The 20,550-nt window shown below is 40.5% G+C and overlaps 2 protein-coding genes across 4 annotated transcripts; both read left to right on the top strand.

Annotated features, from left to right (window-relative positions):
• The first annotated feature begins 29 nt into the window (after positions 1 to 29).
• On the top strand, positions 30 to 2,808 carry pigv (phosphatidylinositol glycan anchor biosynthesis, class V). 2 transcript variants are annotated; one of them, XM_029450697.1, is made up of 4 exons: positions 30 to 131; positions 315 to 401; positions 667 to 1,827; positions 1,949 to 2,808. In XM_029450697.1, exons 2-4 carry the CDS (start codon positions 333 to 335, stop codon positions 2,234 to 2,236), a joined length of 1,518 nt encoding a protein of 505 aa, XP_029306557.1. In that variant the 5' UTR covers positions 30 to 131; positions 315 to 332; the 3' UTR covers positions 2,237 to 2,808. The 2 variants fall into 2 exon arrangements, with proteins under 2 accessions (XP_029306557.1, XP_029306556.1); XM_029450696.1 differs by having other exon boundaries at positions 65 to 401.
• A 6,119-nt stretch (positions 2,809 to 8,927) lies between these two features.
• On the top strand, positions 8,928 to 18,097 carry zdhhc18a (zDHHC palmitoyltransferase 18a). Of its 2 annotated transcripts, XM_029451493.1 has the most exons (10): positions 8,928 to 9,589; positions 9,773 to 9,933; positions 10,211 to 10,360; positions 11,404 to 11,541; positions 11,666 to 11,717; positions 12,782 to 12,884; positions 12,982 to 13,094; positions 13,327 to 13,432; positions 14,642 to 14,712; positions 15,451 to 15,588. In XM_029451493.1, the coding sequence occupies exons 1-9, from the start codon at positions 9,354 to 9,356 to the stop codon at positions 14,681 to 14,683; spliced, it is 1,101 nt and encodes a 366-aa protein (XP_029307353.1). In that variant the 5' UTR covers positions 8,928 to 9,353; the 3' UTR covers positions 14,684 to 14,712; positions 15,451 to 15,588. The 2 variants fall into 2 exon arrangements, with proteins under 2 accessions (XP_029307353.1, XP_029307352.1); XM_029451492.1 differs by lacking the exon at positions 14,642 to 14,712 and having other exon boundaries at positions 15,451 to 18,097.
• The last annotated feature ends 2,453 nt before the right edge of the window (positions 18,098 to 20,550 follow it).

Here is a 20,550-nt window from a genome sequence, read left to right as displayed (position 1 = left end):
GCTTTTATTTTGAAATGAGTTCGGTTACACCGGAAGTAAAAAGTGCCATTCGAAACGAAGCTACTGCAGTATGAAGAGGATGTGAGGACAAAGATTGCACCTAAGCGAACACAAACGCCTATTGACGACGGGTAACTGTCTAATAAAATTAGTGTTTACCCTTTCCTAAATTTGTCAAACCAATGAACGCGCGAAAGTTCCAGAATTTCATTCGCCGAGTAGTATTTCCTAGCTAGCTATGTTTTATAGACAGTATGAAGTGACTGTCTTGTAGCAGCGACAATGCTCAGGCCTGTCATAACCGGCTTTTTCAGATTTTCTTCGTCACATCAATGACTATGGACGTCAGAGCAGTTCTGGAGTTTGCCACAGTCACCAGGGGTCTGTCACTGTTGTTGCAGGTAAGTTTGGGCCAAGTTAAGCTAATCTAGCTTCCTCTAGCTGTAAGGTTTGTTATTAACCCTAATTTCCCCTGATGTTATAGTCACCTTGGCAATTATGTTTCTGTGTGATAGATAATGAATAGTGATCAGGGGAATACATACAGTATGTGGTAAGTGGGTCACAGACAAAGTGACTGTACATATGTGTGCTTCATTTCTCTTTACATTAAAACTGCTTATAATGGCAGGATTTACTTTAATATTGTCAAATATTTCTCCTCAGGCTGTCTTCAATGCTGTCATCCCTGACCATGATGCTGATGCGTTCAGGCCCCCACGGACAGAGGAGCCTCTGTACTTGGATTCTGCAGTAGACTGGTTGTTGGGCGGCCTCTCTCACTGGGATGCAGAGCATTACCTCTTCATCGCTGAGAAGGGATACCTTTATGAGCACAACTTTGCTTTCTTCCCCCTCTTGCCTGTCATCCTCCGAGGCCTGGCAGAGACGCTGCTGTGGCCCTTGAGCAGCTGGCTGAGCGTGCGGGGGCGTCTGCTGGTGGCTGTGGCTCTTGGGAACAGTGCCCTCTTCCTGTTGAGCGTTGTCGCCCTGTATGCGCTCAGTAGGATAGTTCTTCAGGACAGACGTCTTGCTCTGCTCTCCAGCCTGCTCTACTGCATCACACCTGCCAACGTTTTCATGACCGCTGGATACTCAGAGAGCCTGTTTGCTGCACTCACATTTGGTGGTTTGTTCCTCCTGGAGAAAGGATTCACCTTCCGAGCCTGCCTGGCTCTGAGTATAGCCACTGCAGCTCGATCTAATGGACTTGTTAACATAGGATTTCTGCTGTACCTTCCATCACTGCACGCTATTTCCCAGATTCGTGTATATCGAACAACGACAAAAGGCCACAGTAAAGTCTTCCACTACATTTGGGCCATCATCCGTCTTCTGCTCACCTCCCTCTTGGGAACTGCAATTATTGCCCTTCCCTTCTGTGCTTTCCAATACTATGGGTATAGGACGTTTTGCACACCATCTGTCTCCTTGGAGCGGATCCCCCCTGCTCTTCTGTCGCTGGCTGAACTAAAGGGCTACCGGGTTCCGGATGAAAATGGTCCACCGCCCCTCTGGTGCATGAGACCTCTTCCCCTGCTTTATTCTCATATCCAGGATGTTTATTGGGATGTGGGCTTCCTTCGCTACTTTGAGCTGAAGCAGATTCCAAACTTCATTCTGGCTCTACCTATGGCCAACCTCGGCATAATGGCAGCTTATGCATATTTTCAAGCCAATCCAGAACTGTGTCTAAGACTCGGACTTTGGGAGACAGGGGCAAGTCTTGACAAACCCACACCGGGATTGTTCAACCCCAGAGTGTTTGTGTATGTTGTACATTCAACGGTGCTTCTGGTATTTGGAACATTGTGCATGCATGTGCAGGTAAGTAAAAGATTTAATCACCTTATGTGGAATGTTTTAATCTGTCTGCCTGTGAGGAGAAACTGTTGATTTCCACTTATTGTCATTTTTAATCTATTATATTACTATTATATATTTCTAGGTTCTAACCAGATTCATGGCCTCCTCATCTCCCATGCCCTTCTGGATAAGTGCTCACCTGCTCCTCCTCAATGAACCACTTCTTCATCGAAGGAAAACATCCAATCCTAATGTACAGCTACAGACTCATTCCAGAAATGGATGCCAGCACACACCTCAAAACCCCATCGTTGCACTGCTGCCACACTTCAGAAGCTGTTCTCCTACCACACAGAGCATCCTCGGATACTTCCTCTCTTACTGGGTGCTGGGCCTGGCGCTGCATTGTAACTTCTTGCCATGGACATGACTTAAGACATTACTCTGAGCTTTAAATGCAATATCTCTACGTAGGACTGGGCTGTATACCATATTTAAATAGTATGAGCACACACTGTTTTTACAGTACATCACAAATCGTCAAGTAATTGTTAAATAGTTCATTACAAAGAAAATAATTGTATACATGAATGCAACATGTTGTCACATTTTATAAAAACAATATATGAATCACTAACTTGTGTTTGGGTAAATAAATCCAATGCAAAGAAAAGGTAAAATACTTATTTTATAATTATGATGCCCAGTCCTACATAGAACTTAAGATGATTACATTTCTGAAGCCGATTTATTGATGCAATAGGCAACTGTTTGTAACAGTTAGAGAACAGACACAAATGTACAATATTACTGAAACTGTATTGAACACTGTTTAGTTGTACATATTGGGAAGACTATAGTTGTACTTGAAAAAGAAATGTTTTATTTATTTCTTGCTCTTTAACTTAATATTGCACTGCATGTTTGGAACAATGATTCCAAGTTATAGTTTGGGATTTTTGGATATGAATGAAACAAATAAAGGTTTTTGTTGCTTTAAAATGATCCTCAATGTAGTTTTATTTCCTTGTAACGGTCATTCTTTTTCTTGAGGCATTAATGTAAAAATGCTAAATTGTGTTTTGGTGTAAAGAACATTGACTGCTAAAGTTGCAGTGGCAAGTTTACCCTTGAAGTTAATATTAAACTAAATGTGATAAATCAAAAAAAACATGTGTTTGTATGTAATGGTTTGTCTTCCTTCACAGACATGTCCTGTCTCAAGTTACTCCTGATGCCCGCTGACATCTCTTTAAAGCCACTAGAGACATTTGATCCGGCCCTCGAGCTAATTCATAAACACACGCAAAAAATAAACTGCTGTGTACGCAGTAAGCATGTGCAATCACTGATCAGTGTGATCGACTGTGGCAAGGAAGCATGAATTTCACAACACGGCACTGTCACTGAAACCCACACTGTGGCTGGAGATGAATCCTGTTGACATTGAGAATCTCAAGTACCTTCAGTGATTGAGCTGCAGAGCCGGTGCAGTGCGGCTCAGATTATTTTGGTTGCAGCAGAGTGAAAAGGCCTTCAGTACTTTTCCAAGAGGCTACATGTGTTGGGATGTCCATCGTTAGGCGTGTTTGCTGCCTCTGCCGGAAGAAGTATTCAGTTCCTTTACTTCAATAAAGTACTAATACCGCACTTTAAATACTTCACTGTGTAAAATACTGTTTTCAGCTTTGTAACTGCATTTCCCAGTTGATCCAGGATTTAGCTCTGACCCTCCACAGACAGACCTTATACTTTAATGGCCACAGCAAGGTATTAGGGTCAGGTGAGGTTGTGTGTACTTACGACACAAAGAAAATGTTCACCGGTGCTTTGTCCCTTCACAATGACGCATGCATCTTGCACAAGATCATGTGCTTCAGTCAATAACCTACAGTAACCATGTGACCCTGTTCAATTGTTTGTGCATTAATGACGTGAGTGTACTGCTGCTGGTAAAACCTTTATGCAACCAACATGTAGTTCACCTGTTATATGAATAGCCTACTTACTTTAGCCTCAAACAATGAGTTTACAAAGATGAGAGGCTGAAAAAGGTCACAAGCCTAGATGTCCCACACAAGTGCCACAATCTTCAGTTCACCTCAATCTCGTTTAGCTGACAAGCGGAGTCCCGGGAAATCACTATGGAGACCACTCTATTAAAGATAGAGAGAAATGTCACACAAACTCTGCAGGTTCGCACCACAAGCAGCGGATGTGCTTATATAAAGAGCTACAGTGCCTGAGCACAACCACTTACGACGACTACTTACACCCGACAGGAGCAGATGGGATCAATAACATATTAATACTGATAAGGACTGACTAAATTAAATAGTGCCAAGAGCATTGAGTTAGTCAAGACTCTATGTTATATAACTAGATTTAGATCTAGAAATTCAATTTATATTCAATTCCACATATGTGTAGTAATCCTGCCCACCTGAACTGACACCACACCACACAAACTAAAGTTTGTTCAGGGGTGTCAAACATACGCGGGATGACTTTGCAAAGTGTCACGAAAAAGTTGTCACACAGCATTATGACAGCATACACGCGTTCAAGTTGAAGATGACTTTGTGGGAGACGCAACTGTCAAGTGGTGACTCTGCTCATTTTCCTCGTCTAAAATATGTGCGTGCGTGAACTTGAGACGTAATTTGCCGTTTTTCACTCGCCATTCACAGTCAAGGCTCCTGATCTGCCCCTCAACATCCAACTTGAAATAATAGACTTGCTCAGACACCTTTCATCAGCATCTCTTGCCAGGGTACCCCAAATTGACAGCACTTGCTGCAAAGGTTTTGTGCATGTTTGGGACGACTTAAATGACATCCTGAAATTGGCTGCTACTCAGGATTTGACGCCTGATATTGATGCACTTGTGATGCTAAAAGATGCTAAGTTTCAAGAGCAACTTAAACAGTGAGTAAACCGACTTAATGTAAAATGCTGCTTCAGACACCCTGAAGAATATAGTTCTGTGAAAATGAATATTTACAGTGGAAATATTTAAAGACATTGAACATTGTGCAATATAATGTCAGTCAGCAGCTTCAGTACAAAGAGACACAACCTTTATGTATTCTTTTATTTATACATTTACAAGGCAGGGGGATAAATGAACCTTTTTCCTCAATAGTTCCCACTTTAGTTTGTGTGGTGTGGTGTCAGTTCAGGTGGGCAGGATTACTACACAGATGTGGAATTGAATGTAAATTGAATTTCTAGTTATTTTGATCATAAAGTAAAATACTATATTGTTCAGTTCCAGACACCTGTGACTAAATGTTTTGTAGCTACACTGTGATCTGAAAGTTGTAATGCACATGTGTAAATGATAAACTGAGGCATAATATTGTTGAAATTGCACAAAACAAAAAACCTCAACTGATTGAACAAATCTTCTGTGATTCAGGTAAGTCCCTGTTTATTTCTCCCTCATGTAGAAAGTGTGTCGCCGAATGTACAATATGGAGATGTGTTTACATGAACAGCTAACATCAACTAACGTTTGCGAACGCCCTAGCTAACTTATTTTCGTAATGCTAAATATGTCTGTTGGCTGTGTAAATATCTAATCACTTTAGGAGACTGGAAGTGTATACCATCGTATACTTGCCGCAGAGTTTCGACCATAATGATCATTAGCATGTTATTACATTTATCTTAATTCCACAGCATGAATGACACAAGTACAACTTGCGTACCAACTCTGCCTCCCGGTGTAGGTCTCTCACATTGTTGTTGATTCTAACATGGACAGCAGAAGCATTACAATGTCCTTTAGGTTTTCAGATGACACCGAGCCAGAGAGGGAGAAGAGCAACAAAAAGAAAAACTTCTTCAAGCGCTTCCTCTCATGGACCAAAAGGAACATTCTGCAGCTGCAGCTGTGTCGACTAGTGTGTAGTGTGTGTAGACCCTCACCTCGCTTGGCGTAAAGAACAAATATGATGTATGTGTCAGTAGGTGTGGTCACAACGCCGCCTGCTGGAGAGGGTCTGGAGCGGTCGCCTTTTCACTCTTCACAATGTTGCTCCTTGTCACCCGGACCAACCTACTACAAGAGGTCCCGAACCAGGAGACCAGCATGCTTACTTCTGTCGCTGACTACCGCGTTCAGTCCAGCCGTCTGATATCCAGCTGAGCTAATCCCGACTCTCCGAAGCAGACTGCTCCGTTACTACACCCAGCTGCCACAGCATCACCACAAGCATCACCACAACATCACCACAACATCACCATGTCACAGTGTTGGAGAGGTGCTCTACGACACCTGTATACCATGTATCTCAAATTGTATTGTACAAGTTTCTTGTATTCTTGTACATCTTAATACATTTATTTTCTTGCATTTAAGGCATTGAATCTATCAATTCAAATGTGTTACACTTTAGTGTTGAAACTGTTGAAATAATAGTTAGTTACCATTATTACTGCACTCACTATAATGTTGATTGATGACATGCTAAATAGTGATAATAGAAAATGACAGTAGTAAAAAGCAAATGTATTATTCTTAGCTGGTAAGAAAACTGTCTGGCCGGTAAATTATTCCAGCCACCAGAAACTGTATACCGTTATATCTTCCAATTGTTTATTATAAAAGTTGGAGTAAATATATTTCATAGTATAAAAAAAGATAAAATAAATACGGAAAGTGTCCGTGTAATGAAGTGTAATCCGTTTTCCTGTCAAAAACCTTCGTGGTCTGCTAAACATTTTGAGTAAATTAGAAATGTATAACTAATCTAATAGTTGTTTCCAATATTCAATTTTTTTATTTGAGAGAAGAAGATAACCTCAATAACAAACAAGACTTCCGGTTAGGACGTCTTACCTTCAAAGTAAAAGCTCCAACGTTAGAGGTTGCTGTAACTCTTGAAAACTTTAGTGCACCACCTAGCTGAAAGAGAGAGGAACACGGACCCCGTTACATGTATAAAATTGAGTTGCATATTAAACTGGGCCTACAAGAGTGTGTCGGGCGGCCTAAAGTGCCATGTATAAACATGCTTTTTTATGGTATATACAATACTAAACTATTAAAACAATAATACTTGGCCGTAGCTAATTCGTTCGCCGTTATATGTGCCGCACAGTGATTTAGCATAGGTAAACCAGCTCATTCATTCAGCACGGGGATTCATCGGAAACAGTGACACTATCATCAATATTGTGTAAATGAAATGGCCGGTTGGAGGTGGAACTGGGACATCAGCTGTGTGACTCTTAAAAGCTGTAATGACCTTTCTTTCTTTTAACTTTCCAATGATCAGTGCTAAGAGGAACTGAATTAAAGCTCTATTTCACTATTTGGACTTGAATTTTCCCTAAGATGTATGAACATATAAGAACACTGCATATGAATGGTACCAAGACTCTTAAGATGTAATTGAAGGCAATGTTTAGAAATGTCTTCAGGCAAAATACACCCAGTGGCCAATTTACTGGACTGGTCTGCATTATAATGCCCAAAACAGAAACCCTGCCATCATTTCTAGCGTTACGAAATTTATGATGCTCATATTTTGGTGGCGTTGTCGGATACACCTCTCAATATTACTAAGACCAACACAACACGACCAATAACTACGTATGATCTCAATGCTAAAACATATAAATGAATTTACATATTTATGAAAATGTCACCAAAAACTAAACAACATCATTCTCGACATCTTAAAGGTAGATGTTAAGGCAGGACTGCATTAGATTGTACAGGTGTGCCCAGAGCAAATTCCTTGTAGGTGGAAACCTACTTTGCCCACATGACATCACTAGCTTTTGGGCGAGTAATTATAGATTAACTATAATTAATTAATTAACTATGATTCATTAATCAACTATATTTCATTTATTCGTTAATTAAACTATAATGTGAATTTTTTGTTTTGTTTTCAAAACATCTCAACCATGTACAGGAATTTCACAGTATAACATTGTTAATTCAGTATTTTTGGTTTTATTTGGTTGGGTTTAACTAGTTTGCTAGCTTATATTATTAGCTAATAGCAAAAGACAGTACAATATGATATAATTGGATTCCAGCAACAACAATGCTAGTAACACGACATGTGTTTGACTATACATTTTCCTTGACCTAAATGTTAAGGTTGAACCACACAGTAACTACATAAGACTAGTTGGTTAAAATTGAGTTACCAGACTTTTTGGCATTGTTTTTAAGTATACAACAAAATATTATGCTATAAACTCTGATTTAAAGAAATAACCAAATATAAAATGTACAGTAACTACAACATAAATCTAAAAACCAAGACACAGAGGGAGTTAGCTAACACTAAGTAAAAGGCTGGTGAGATAGCCACCGTTAGCCTCAGCTGAATCTAAATTCACTAGTTTACAAATCTCTCTTTATAATTGAAAAATATAAATGATGAAGAACTGACATCTTCTCCAAGGAGGTTATGTTTTCAGTTCAAGTTGTTTGTGTTTGTCAGCAGGATTACGGAAAAACTCCTATCCCAACTGACTAAAGTCACAGCTGACATGCACACAGAGCACTGCAGGACTCAAACGGTGAGAATATAACCTGTTAAGCATAACAGACACAGAAAGCACTCAACATGGTGACCTTCTCAGCAGCTGATGGTTGGTTGGTAGAAAGTTGTGGTTATTAAATGCTCTGGAGAATCAGTCCATGCAGGGGCACGTAGCAAATATTTCTATTACACTACACATAGCATTTTTGAAAAACAAAACTAACACAGTGAATTAGTCAAATCAAATGAACAGGTTATGAAACATAACTTTTACTGCAGATGTTACAACGTGCTTTAGAAAGGGAAATCCCTGCACAATACATTCAGGAACGAAGGAAAGATTAATGAATGAATTTGTTTGCAATGAATTGATATATTTTCTTTAAATAATCCATGTGTGAACATGAATTTAAATAAATAGAAATAATAATGAAAACAATTACAACAATTAAATAGGTAAATAAACATCATACGAAGCAAATTATAAGAAAAACAACTATACATTATTCTTTAAACGTTTAGTGTTTGCGCTGATCTACAAAAAACACCGGACATACATGACGTGTTTGCGTCATTACAAGTCAGCAGTGACTCCTGCGTGCACACGTCAACAGCCACCTCCTGACGTACATTGGCTGACGGCAAAAAAAAAGGAAATGTGAACTGCTGCAAGAAGCTTGAGCTGAAGCCCGTCTGTTGCTGTTGGATTTTTGATAAAAGGCGATTACAAATTTAACCAAATTAGAACTAGTATTTAAGAATGGCTTTAATTTAACCACCAAATATGATAGTTAACATTGAGTCATCTTGGGAACAGAATCAACTCGTAAAGCTCTGCTACGGAGAAAAATGCCTTTGCTTCTTCGCTAGCTAGCTAGCGTTAGCTTTCAGGATGGGCAACAGAACGCTAACCGAACAGGCAAAATATCAACGTACAATGACTTTATCTTGAGACTACAGTCTCTCGAAAACGCGGCGAGAAAGAGGAGTTTTGTGTGTGCCTTTATTTACCTCCGAACTGTGTCAACACTATACATGATGAAGAACTGCGAGTACCAGCAGATCGACCCGAGGGCGCTATCGGTGTCGCCCTCGTCCACACAGAGCCACACCGAGACTAAAGTGCAGCGGTCCCGGAGGAAATGGGAAGTGTTCCCGGGGAAGAACAGGTTTTTCTGCAATGGGCGGATCATCCTGGCCAGACAGAGCGGTATCCTTCCTCTGACACTGGGCCTTATTGTTGTCACGTGTGGCCTTTTCTTTGCATTCGAGTGAGTAACTAGAAATGTCCTTTTGTATGATTCTTTCCAGTGAGCCCTGAATGCTACATGAAAGTTAGTTTCTAATATGGACGTTGTAAATTCCTTATGCTTAATTTATTTGATCGTACAGTGTTAATGGTGGTTTTGACTAGGGCAGGCAGACGGAAACAAACTCAGCTTTTTCTTTTACAGTTGCCCCTTCCTGGTGAAGCATCTGACCGTCTTTATACCTGTGATTGGTGGGGTGTTGTTTGTGTTTGTGGTCACCTCCCTGCTGAGAACCAGCTTTACGGACCCAGGCATCTTACCTAGGGCTACCCCAGATGAAGCCACAGACATAGAGAAGCAGATAGGTAAGGCACAACCTAGAATTGCATACTCACTGTGGGACAGATGGGGTGAAAGAGCTTTACCATATGGGGGGTAGGGGGATCTCTGAGGGACGTGTTTGTTCTTGACCTGCCTCCCGAGACCTAAGCAGCTTACTCTCTATAATGGTTGAAGAGCAACAAGGCATACATAGCTTTATTAGTGTTTATTTATTTCATATTATATCATTTGAGTGCTTATTGGGTGAATATCAAGTTCAAGTCTAACTGAGTTTCGCCCCTTGTACTTTTCTATTTTAAGATACCTCAGGATCCTCTACGTATCGCCCTCCTCCGCGAACCAAGGAGATCCTCATCAACCAGCAGGTGGTAAAGCTCAAATACTGCTTCACTTGTAAAATGTTCCGGCCTCCTCGGACCTCCCACTGCAGCCTGTGTGACAACTGTGTGGGTAAGTATGTGGTGGGAAGTTACCACTTAACTGCACTAATTAAACTTAACAACTTAATATAATTGCCAAGATGTACACACCATGCATACCGCTTGGCTGCCAGGTTTCCATTAGTTTGCGTCATGCAGCGCACCTTCCTATGTTAACCCACTGATTTGTGTCTTGAATGTGCAATGCTGAAATGTAACAAAAACCTACAACTATAAACCATACTCGTACCTTAGGCATAAAGTGGGTGGCCTTTTTAAAAGCATTAGGTCATTAGAGCAAACTGTTAACGAATATGTTCACATTTTTCCCAAGTCTGTCTTAAAACATTCTTCAAATGTATCGTATGTATGTACATGTACACAAACGTTTGTGCTCTAAGCATTCCGCCTCTATGTTGGCTGATCCCTTCCTAACATGGAACAAATGGGGGACAAAAGCCACAGACCTTGTTCAGTGCAAAACTTTTCCACTGAAGCCTTTCTTACAAAGTCACAGTAGTTTTGTACAACATTTCCTCGTTATGTTTCCCCTGACAGTATTAACTTGTTGGCCTGTGGTGGAGGGAAATGACACAGAGTGAATTTCATACTAAAACTTCTCTAACTTCAGAGGATGCCCACTTTATTAGTCTAACTTAGACTCCTGCAGTCTCCCATTGCTATTAGTTAACTTTGGAATTAGTTTGTGCACATAAGGAGGACTGATTGTGTCCCCCCTATCAATTACATTGAAATCACATTAGGAGGGAATGTGTTTACGGGCCAGTTTGAACAGGAGAAACAATTACAGCAACTATTTCAATAATCACATGGACACTCAAGTGTTGTTTTAAGACGGGCTTGGAAAATTGTGAACTTATCCTTTAGCTGGAACAGGAAAATCATAATTTTGAAGAAAAGGGCGTATATATTCCAGGATAGGAGTGTTTGTGTTTTATAGTAGTTTAATATACAATAATAAGGACATGTTGGGGTTTTAGCCTTACTATTATACTTTACAACTACTATAAACGTGCCTCTAATCTCTTACGTTTCCTGTTTCCTCACCCTCAGAACGATTTGATCACCACTGTCCGTGGGTGGGGAACTGTGTGGGCAAACGCAATTACCGCTTTTTCTACAGCTTCATCATCTCTCTGTCTTTTCTGACGTCTTTCATATTTGGCTGCGTCGTCACGCACATTACCCTGCGTAAGTATTCTCACAACGCATAAAGACACAAGTGCACTCAGTAGTTGTGTGACGTTCCTGTCATGTTGTCCAGAACCACTTCACAAGTTAACGCTGTTTTCTGATTCGTCGTTTTTCTCTCCAGGTTCTCAAGAAGGCAAAAGCCTCGTTCAATCAATTCAAGAGAGCCCTGCCAGATATCCTTTTGTGCATACCAAGTTTTAACATAATCTGTTTATGAGATATGTGGGAGCTTTTTAAACGTGCTTCTCTTTTGTGTCGAGAAATAATACAAGTCACACTGTTGACAAGACATTTCCTGCTGCTCCTCAGCCTAAGCCCACGCCTAATAGGATCAGAGAGTTAGCGTCCAGCAGAGAGGTGCTTTTAGGCAGATGGCTTTGCAGTAGAAGGATTGCTGCCTCATGTTCTCGTGAGATGATGTTAGAGGCGAGACAAATATAGACTGCAGGACTGCAGAGATTTATTCACAGACGGGGTGTGTTAATTTCTTAATCGTGTGCATGATATGCATTGTCATCTTGTTGGAGTCTGTGTGTGTCGATTACATAGACTGTTATCTCACAGAGAAGATGATCTAATTATATATATTTTTAGCATTTGAGTCTTCTGTGACTATTAGGCTTTAAAGCCATAATGCTATTTTTAGCCAATATACATATCACAAATAATTAGCAACAACATGTCCACTGTGACTTATTACATATCTCAAAACAAATGTAAACCAGTGGGTTAGTGAGAAAAAGTGATGGCGGGGAGACCCCACTGTTTACACGTACAGTGTTGCCCTCGGTATAATTTATAGGTACTTGTATTTTAATTTGTAATTCCATATTCTTTTACATCTAATATGTGAAAATGGTCTGCCCTGATGTGAGGTTGTTGTGTTTTATTTGTAGTACGATGGCTTCAGAGTTCATATTAATATCACCCATGTGTTATGTAAAGTTTGTTGATTTAGAAATATTTTTATATGTTTAAATAAATGACATATTTGCATAACTAGTTTTATTTCAGTAAGTCATGACATTAGGACATAAGAGAGCACTTCAGCTGTCTTTTGGTAGGCTCTGTACAGACAACAGGGGAAGTAAGGGTTAGTTATATTTACAAATGTTCAGAATACTTACGCACATATTCAGCCTTGCCATAGATTTTAATGATCAGCTTTAATGGCCATCTGTCTCAGATAATTATTGGTAATGTCGATATTGTCATTCCTTGACTCTTCCTTGTGCACTGTGGTGGAGTTGGTGATTTGCTTCTTCTCCATCTGGTCTATTATGGGCCTCTCAGGCTTCCATACATACCTAATAGCCTCCAACCTCACAACAAATGAAGATGTAAGTACTCGTCCGTCTTTATAATAGATTCAGTTCCTGATTGTTAAAAGACTTTTCCCATTCAACCGACAGCTTACTTTACATATTCACTGTGCAGATAAAGGGCTCCTGGTCTAGTAAAAGGTGCACGGAGGATTCTGGGAACCCGTACAGTTACAACAGTATTATAACAAACTGCTGTGCGACGTTATGTGGCCCCATGCCCCCCAGGTGAGTAAAGATGTCCCCATCCATAAACTGAGATTTAGTACACATCCTTGACTATAACATAAGTTGCAACACATGTAAAGTACACGGAGTAATACATTCAAAACAGTTCCACTGATAATATTTTAAACCATACTGTTTGTAATGCATATTACCTGGATAGTATGTGTGACAGTTGTATTTGTGTTTCTTGTTGTAAGTGCAACCTAACATATTCCTCTGTTCTGTCCTGCAGTCTGATTGACACAAGAGGTTTCCTGTCTCTTGATGAGGCGATCCCTGCTGCTTCGGCCTCGGAGCTAGAGCTGCCTCCCTTCACAGCCAAGAATGACGCACACATGGTAGGATGAACCAGCTTGTGGTCCCTCCCAAGTCCTGACTGTCCCTTAGCTGCTCTATTGTTGTTGTTGCTGTTGTTAGGCTGCCCCCCTTTGTGCCTTCTTCACCCTGTGTGTGCACTCTTTATCCTCCAGACTTCCAATTTCAGTCCCTCAAGTAGAATCGAATCCGTGCCCAGTATTATGAAAGTCGTGCATTTTACACGTATTGTTTATAAAACAAAGCACAGCATGATTATTATAATATTTGATCGTGAATGGCCTATCAGGTAGTCTCTGTCCAGACTGGAACATCGTTACTCGGGGCTCAGCTTGCGAAGGCTTGGAACTAACACAATATGAAGCCAAATAGCCGCAGTAGAAAGGATTAAGATTAAGCTACTGAAGAGTGTCACCGTGCAGCAAGCTCCAACAATGCTGTGCCACTTGTTTGAGCTTGAGAACAAAATGTCTTACAAGCCACCTGTAACAATGTTTGGCACCATTGAGCAGTTAAAAATGCAAGAAAGTGGACAGTCAGAAAGTTAACCGGTTGTCCATGCGACTGCTGAGTTGCTGAGTCACCCCGTCACACTGCTGCAGGTTTATTATGGTCGGTTCATTGTTGCACCTTTTTGATATTTGATTTCAACATGTATCTACCTCCTTGTTACTGTACTACAGGGTTTGCTTGTATGTTTTGGTGAAGGTGTATACACACAAAGGACTTAATTACTGCTTTTTAGTAGAACATGCAAATGGTTTTAGATCATATTTTGTATTCTCAGCACTTTATCACAAATCATTTGTCACATGTCTTGAATACATTTGTCATTCAATATGGTCAGCATATCATGTCTCAGATATATTATTATAGGCTATAATGCTTTATTTTCTTAAATCCACTTTTACGGACGTATTTTATTGACCTAAAACGTGTTCTTTTATGTGTTTAAATAAACATTATTTTTGTATTTTGAGATTTTGGTCTCTGTTTTGAATTTACTTTGCCTCTTTATTTTTTCCAAGTCTTCATGTGCCTGACTTGGGATTTTAAGATGTTTGGGAACAGTTGTGTTTCCTGAGGTAATTCTTTTTATTTCACTAGGTATAAATGAATGAACATATGGGTTTATTTGTTATGAAAAGTTTCCCCCCCGAATGCCTGTAACTTCATTGCTCGATGAAAGATCTGACACTCGGTGTTGTACTGTATCCATTCCACCCTGCTAGGAGGAGAACTGTCAGGATTTTGCTTTGTCCTGCACAGCCTGAAGGGCACTGCTGCATGTAGACGGTTGATGGTAAGAGTAGGGTTGAAAGTTAAACCAATCACAACATCTCTTCACTTGCCATTCAATGTGTCGTTTTATTTTCCATAACGTAGTTTGTGTTTAGGTTTGAAATTGCTGTCATCTTACCAGTTATTTCTTTTGCATTAAAGCAGTTGTTGGGGCAGATGTTGTGATTGGTGTGACGCTGTGGATGGGTGCACCCGCCTCACTTGTGAATGTGCATGCTTCACTTCACTTCGCTACCATTCATTTCTCGTCTCATTAACATCCGCTCGCTGGCTCCGTATGGGATGGAGCTCGTGTTCGAAGGCTGATCTTACTTTTGTCCTCTCTGTATTTAGATGAGTTATGTTTCTCGTGTATCTGGGGCGTAATTGTGCATGCAGGGTGGCGCTAGCAAATGCAAGTCTGCATAAACTGTATCTTCCTTTCTACTTTCATCAGAGCCAGAAGAAACACAGGAAGAAGCAGCCTCTCCACACACATTTAAATCTTTACCTGCGTTTAATTTTCTGCATCTGACTCACTCACTTTCCATGCTTCTCCATTTGAGTCTAATGCTGCCATCAGTGCTACCATCGCTTTCACTGTTCTTGATGACTTCTACACTAATCATTTGAATCACATTGCAGAATCTTTCTATACGTGTTTGTTACTCTTGTGTCTTTGCAACTCGACCTTTCATAACACAAACAGATTATGTGGCTCATTTTGTGACTTTTTCCCCTCCCCTCCCCCTCCACACAGTGCACTCAGAGTACCAAGGACGTGCTGGAGAGGATGGTGCACTCCTACGACATTCATGACCTGTGCCCTCCTGGAACACCAAAGACCACGCCTCTGGGCCTGGAGGTTTCCAGCACAGCAGCACCTTCCACGGAACCTTCTCCCTCTGCTGGCTGCCTGCGACAGCACGCCCTCCAGCCTATGGCCGATCCTTGCCCTCCGTTCAGCAGAAGCAGCAAGAGGAGAGACTCGCTGCACTCCATCAACCCAGCCTTCCGCCTGGCTTCTCCCTCTCCGTCGCTGAGCCACACTACCTTGATTCTGGGCGATGCACCCGCAATTGGCTTCATCCCGCTTCCCTGAGTACACCCAGTAACCATAAGAGAACAGAAGGAGTCAATGTTTTTGGCTACAAAGCAACTTTTTCATAGTTGTGGTCATACTGTGTGTTACCGTTTGGTATTTCAAGATGTCATTTTGATGAAACAGTTTACCCCAAAATCAAAAATACACATTTTTCCTCTTACCTGTAGTGCTATTTATTAATCCTAATTGTTTTGGTGTGAGTTGCAGAGTGTTGGAGATAGTGTGTAGAGATGTCTGCATTCTTTTGAATACTATGGAACTAGATGGCACTCGGCTTGTGGTGCAAAATACATTAAAAAAAACTCAACGGCAATGTCTCTTTCCAGAAATCACGGTTACTTAAGATAATCCACAAACCTTCTTGTGAGCTGTTTTGTGTCAAAACTATTTTCTTTCTGCCGAACTACACCCGCCAACAGTATCACCATGCAGAAGAAAGGGTGCATCTACTCATGGAGGAGAGCCTCGTGACAGCGCAAGATGTAAACATTAATGCCGTCATCCTCGTCTGAGCTGTAACTAGCTGAGTAGATGCACGCTTCCTTCTGCACGGTGAAACGGTTTGTGGGTGTAGTTCAGTAGAAAGAAAATAGTTCCTACATGAAATAGCTCTCAACAAGGTTTGTGGATTATCTTGAGTAACCAGGCTATAATTTCTGAAAAGAGACATTTCTGTTGAGCCTTTCAAATGTATTTGTTTGCCACTTTGAGCACCACAAGCCGAGTGCCATCTAGTTCCATTATATTCAAGAGAAGGCAGACATCTCTACGGCTGATATCTGCAACACTTCCCATCCAAAATGATCTAGATTGATAAATAGCTCTAGTAGTACTAGTAATAGTACTTTTGATCTTTGGGTGAACTGTCCCTTTAATGATTACCTGAAGAGATTTTATGTTCCGTGAGTTTGATCAATAATGTCCGACTAGACTACGTGTCCTTTTCAGGATGAAGGTAAATCTTAGTAATTCTTGGAAGCACAATGTAGAGATATTTTTTTAACACCTTTTTATTAAAACGCCCACAACATGCCTCAAACACCTTCCACAGAACCTCCAGCCATACGTCCCAGCCGCAGTGTTTGAGTTCTTGCTATTATATTATGCAAACAGGTGTTTAAATCTGAGAACACTTACAGTGTGAGTGTGGATGCAAGCACAGAATCGAAGGTTTAGATTTACTGAACTGGCGTGCACTGGATAGTGAACCATTTCAGGACTATCCACTCAAAAGTTGGCCTTATGTCATTTCCTGTCATCTAGATCTACATCATCCAAGGTTCATCAGGTGGATCCAGTTTTTTTGTTACAGTTTTCAGATGAATGAGCAATCAGAGTTTGAAGAGGTGCACTTTTTATTTAATTTTAATATTTGCACATCAAGGTCTTTGCTGTATATTGAAATCAGTTCTGCATGCCTTGTATATCGGATGCTCTGAGGCTGAATGGTTCAATATATTTTCTTTTTGTCAGGTGTATCGCTTTAGTAGATTATTATTATTATTATTGAAAAAGGATGTTGAAAACTGAGTGAATTTGTTCTGATATTTTTAATGTATTTTCTATGTTGCTCCACACATTTTCTGATGTCCACGTTGCTTTATCTAATTTATTGGATGTTAAAACCATGTATTTAATTTAAATCTAAATCAAAGCAACCAGGGCTTGGTTTGCAGTATTTATCTCACTCATCACATTGTCTTTGAATGTGATTCACTGGGATGCTTTCAGTCCCAGTGAGCAGCTGTTTTTTCTTTGCCTCGAGGCACATAGACATACGTTGCCTGTCAAACGTGTCGGTGGTTACAGAACAGGCTCGATTGTTCGAGTGTTTCAAGCAGAGCAATGTTTTAGGAATGTTGAGGAGGTCTTTAACATGCTCATGTTTGTCACCTTTTAGTTTTTTCTTATAGTATGACAGTTAACCCTCTGTGATGGTGGAGTATAACAATGAATAGCAGTAGTCAGTTTGTGCCACCAGGGGGCAGCATGTGAATACGGATTGCAGCCCAGTCAGAGGACACTTTTAGTTCAATGAAAACTGTTAGAAGAAAGGCCTTTTTCATGTTTTATTTATTTTTTTGTAATTGAGCATTGAAGCTGTACATAGCTTGTGAGGAACCACGTTGCCATAGTCACTGGGTCGTTCATTTATCAGTCTCCATCAAGACCCATAGGTCGTGTAGACATTCACAAGCAGTGCTTGTATGAACAAACATGTTTGTTTGTATTTTGTAGGATGTAACAGTGGAACTGTAACATTTGGTCAATAAAGAATATCACATTTGTTGATTTTTTTCCACTTTCTTTTTTTCTTTCATTCAATTTTTTACAATAAAAAAATAATACAGAATTATGTGTTTCTAATTGCTAATGGCTAAACCCTGTGTCTTCAAACCGACCGATGTCACAAACTAAAATGTAGTGCGATCACTGATATTTGGCTCCATCCATTCCGACAGCTTTATTTTTGGAAATAATGGAGAGATGCATGTTGACCACATGTGTTTAGAAGGGCAAAGATCCAGCAATGACTCAGACCAATTAGGTTTGGAGGTAACAGAACTGTCAGTTCAATGTGCAGGTCATGTTCAGTACCAAATAGGCCTTTGTAACTAGCTACACAAAATAGAATATCATCAAACTGTGGTGAATTGTTTCCTTGGTGTTGCTGACGACATAATGTTTATTCTGTGCCCAGGGTTATACTTTTTAGGAAGCCTTTCTGTCTGTAATTATTCAAATTGGAAACTAGAGAAAAATAGCCTGAAGGCCAGTGATGGCAGCAGATGGACGGTGGCAGCTGAGGTCGACGTATGACTGCACTGAGCTGTCACTTCTGTGATCATAAAAGTGTGAATGTGGCTTTAAGGTCCTCCAGAATCACCACTTGCAGAATCATCTGCAAGTGGTGATTCTGGAGTCTCCTGTATGCTGATGTTATTCCCCTTTGAAAGACGATGCTTTCGATGTACAATTGTATGTGTTGTATGTATTATCTTCTAAATTATAGAGAAGTATGAAAAAATATATAATAGTCGTGCTAAAGCTCTGTCTGGATTCAGACAAAAGAAGTCATGGTTGCAAGGCACAGACCGTGCAAAACAGAACAACATATTTGGAGAGAAATATGATATCCTTGTTATGTCTTAAGCTATTTATGAATCTATTACATCATTTGACTTCAAAAGACTCCTTGCTGAGCCATGCAAATTTGTCAACCTGTGTATCTTAAGCTGACATAAAACAGATGGTCAGACCTTTGGCTCGGTGTCTTGCAGGAGGAAAAAGCCAATGCATCACAGCATCAGCAGCTGTGTTGCATTTTGACTAAAAATCGTTTGCAGAAGAAGATGAGTTCGAATGAATGACAGCAGCAAAGTAGGTCACAAGTGCATAGCAGGATTATTTGTCAGTAGTGTTTGCATGTGGATTTTTTGAGTCTTCGCCGGCTTCAGGTGATTATCCGCTTGCTGGAGTGTATCATGCTCAAACCCCAACTGGTGTGGCAGAGACAGAGAAGGCCACCCAGTCAGCAGTAGTAAGTGGCTTTGCTTTACTGCTGGATTTCAGAAAGAGAGGATGTATTTTCAAAAAGGTGACTTCATTTCTTCATAGAAGGAGTTAGATCAGACAGATTCTTAAAAATATGTGGATTGCATGGATGACGGCAAAGCTTCTGCTCTTTCCAGTAGATAAGTGGTCATTATATAGACTCAGTCCAGGCTTCATTGTCTAATGTGACACTTTTACTTGGCTGATTCCCTCTCTTATCTTGAAACGCATGCGCAACACACAGTAACCGAACCGCCGTGAAAGCCACTTCTTTCACTTAAAACTAATAAATTCCAGCTCTTCCAAGAAATAATCCACTACCAATTTACCCCTCGACCGTCATCCACTCTGTGATTCACCGTGCTCGTTCCTCTTAAGCGAGCCACGTTTGGCCCTGCTGTCATGTGTGCATGCGTGTGTCACACTCTCACAAGTCTTTTCCTCATCGCTCGCTGGTCTGAGCAGAGCAGAAGTGAAGCACCTCTGTGAGCAACACAGGTGACTCAGGGCTGCTGTCAACATCTCTCGCTGCTATGATTTTGGAGAGCTAAAAGTGCGTCTCTGTGCTGGGCAGTGAAGCTGGATATAATTAACCCTGTCTGTACTGAGCAGAAGCAACCAGCTGCCAGTGAAACATGAAGCAAGTGAATCCTGTAGGCAACTTGCATGTGGTGGTAATAATTTCTCAATCCTGGATGTTGAATTGTAACACAACCAGCGTTGGACAGTAACTTTGTCCATCAAGTACTGTACTAACTGTACAATTTCATTGTTTACTTGAGCAATTCTGTTGGTGAGATTCACAAGCTACCCGGCAGTATAGCCTATAGTAAAACAAAACAGCTGCAACATTGAAGTGCAACATCGGTTGTGCAGAATGAGCACTTTTACTTTTTGTACTTTAAGTACATTTTGATGCTAATACTTTATTTATAATTGAGTCATTTTATAAATGAAGTAAGATTTTGAATGCACTACTTGCTCTACCCTGTGATATTGCTGCTTTTACAAAAGTGTACTTCATCCACTGCTAAACACAAATAATTAACCTGCTGGTCTTGGACACATGAATGCAACAAAACTTGACCTCCTAACGAGGGTCAAAGAAGATCCACAGTTTGCAGGTCATGCATCCAAGCTGACACTAAATACAATAAATGTTTCCTCATAGAATGTCCAAGGCCATTTGAGCACGCCCGT

This window comes from Cottoperca gobio, chromosome 16 (assembly GCF_900634415.1).
Source record: "Cottoperca gobio chromosome 16, fCotGob3.1, whole genome shotgun sequence".
Classification (NCBI taxonomy): domain Eukaryota; kingdom Metazoa; phylum Chordata; class Actinopteri; order Perciformes; family Bovichtidae; genus Cottoperca; species Cottoperca gobio.
This window is presented reverse-complemented; position numbering and strand designations above follow the sequence as displayed.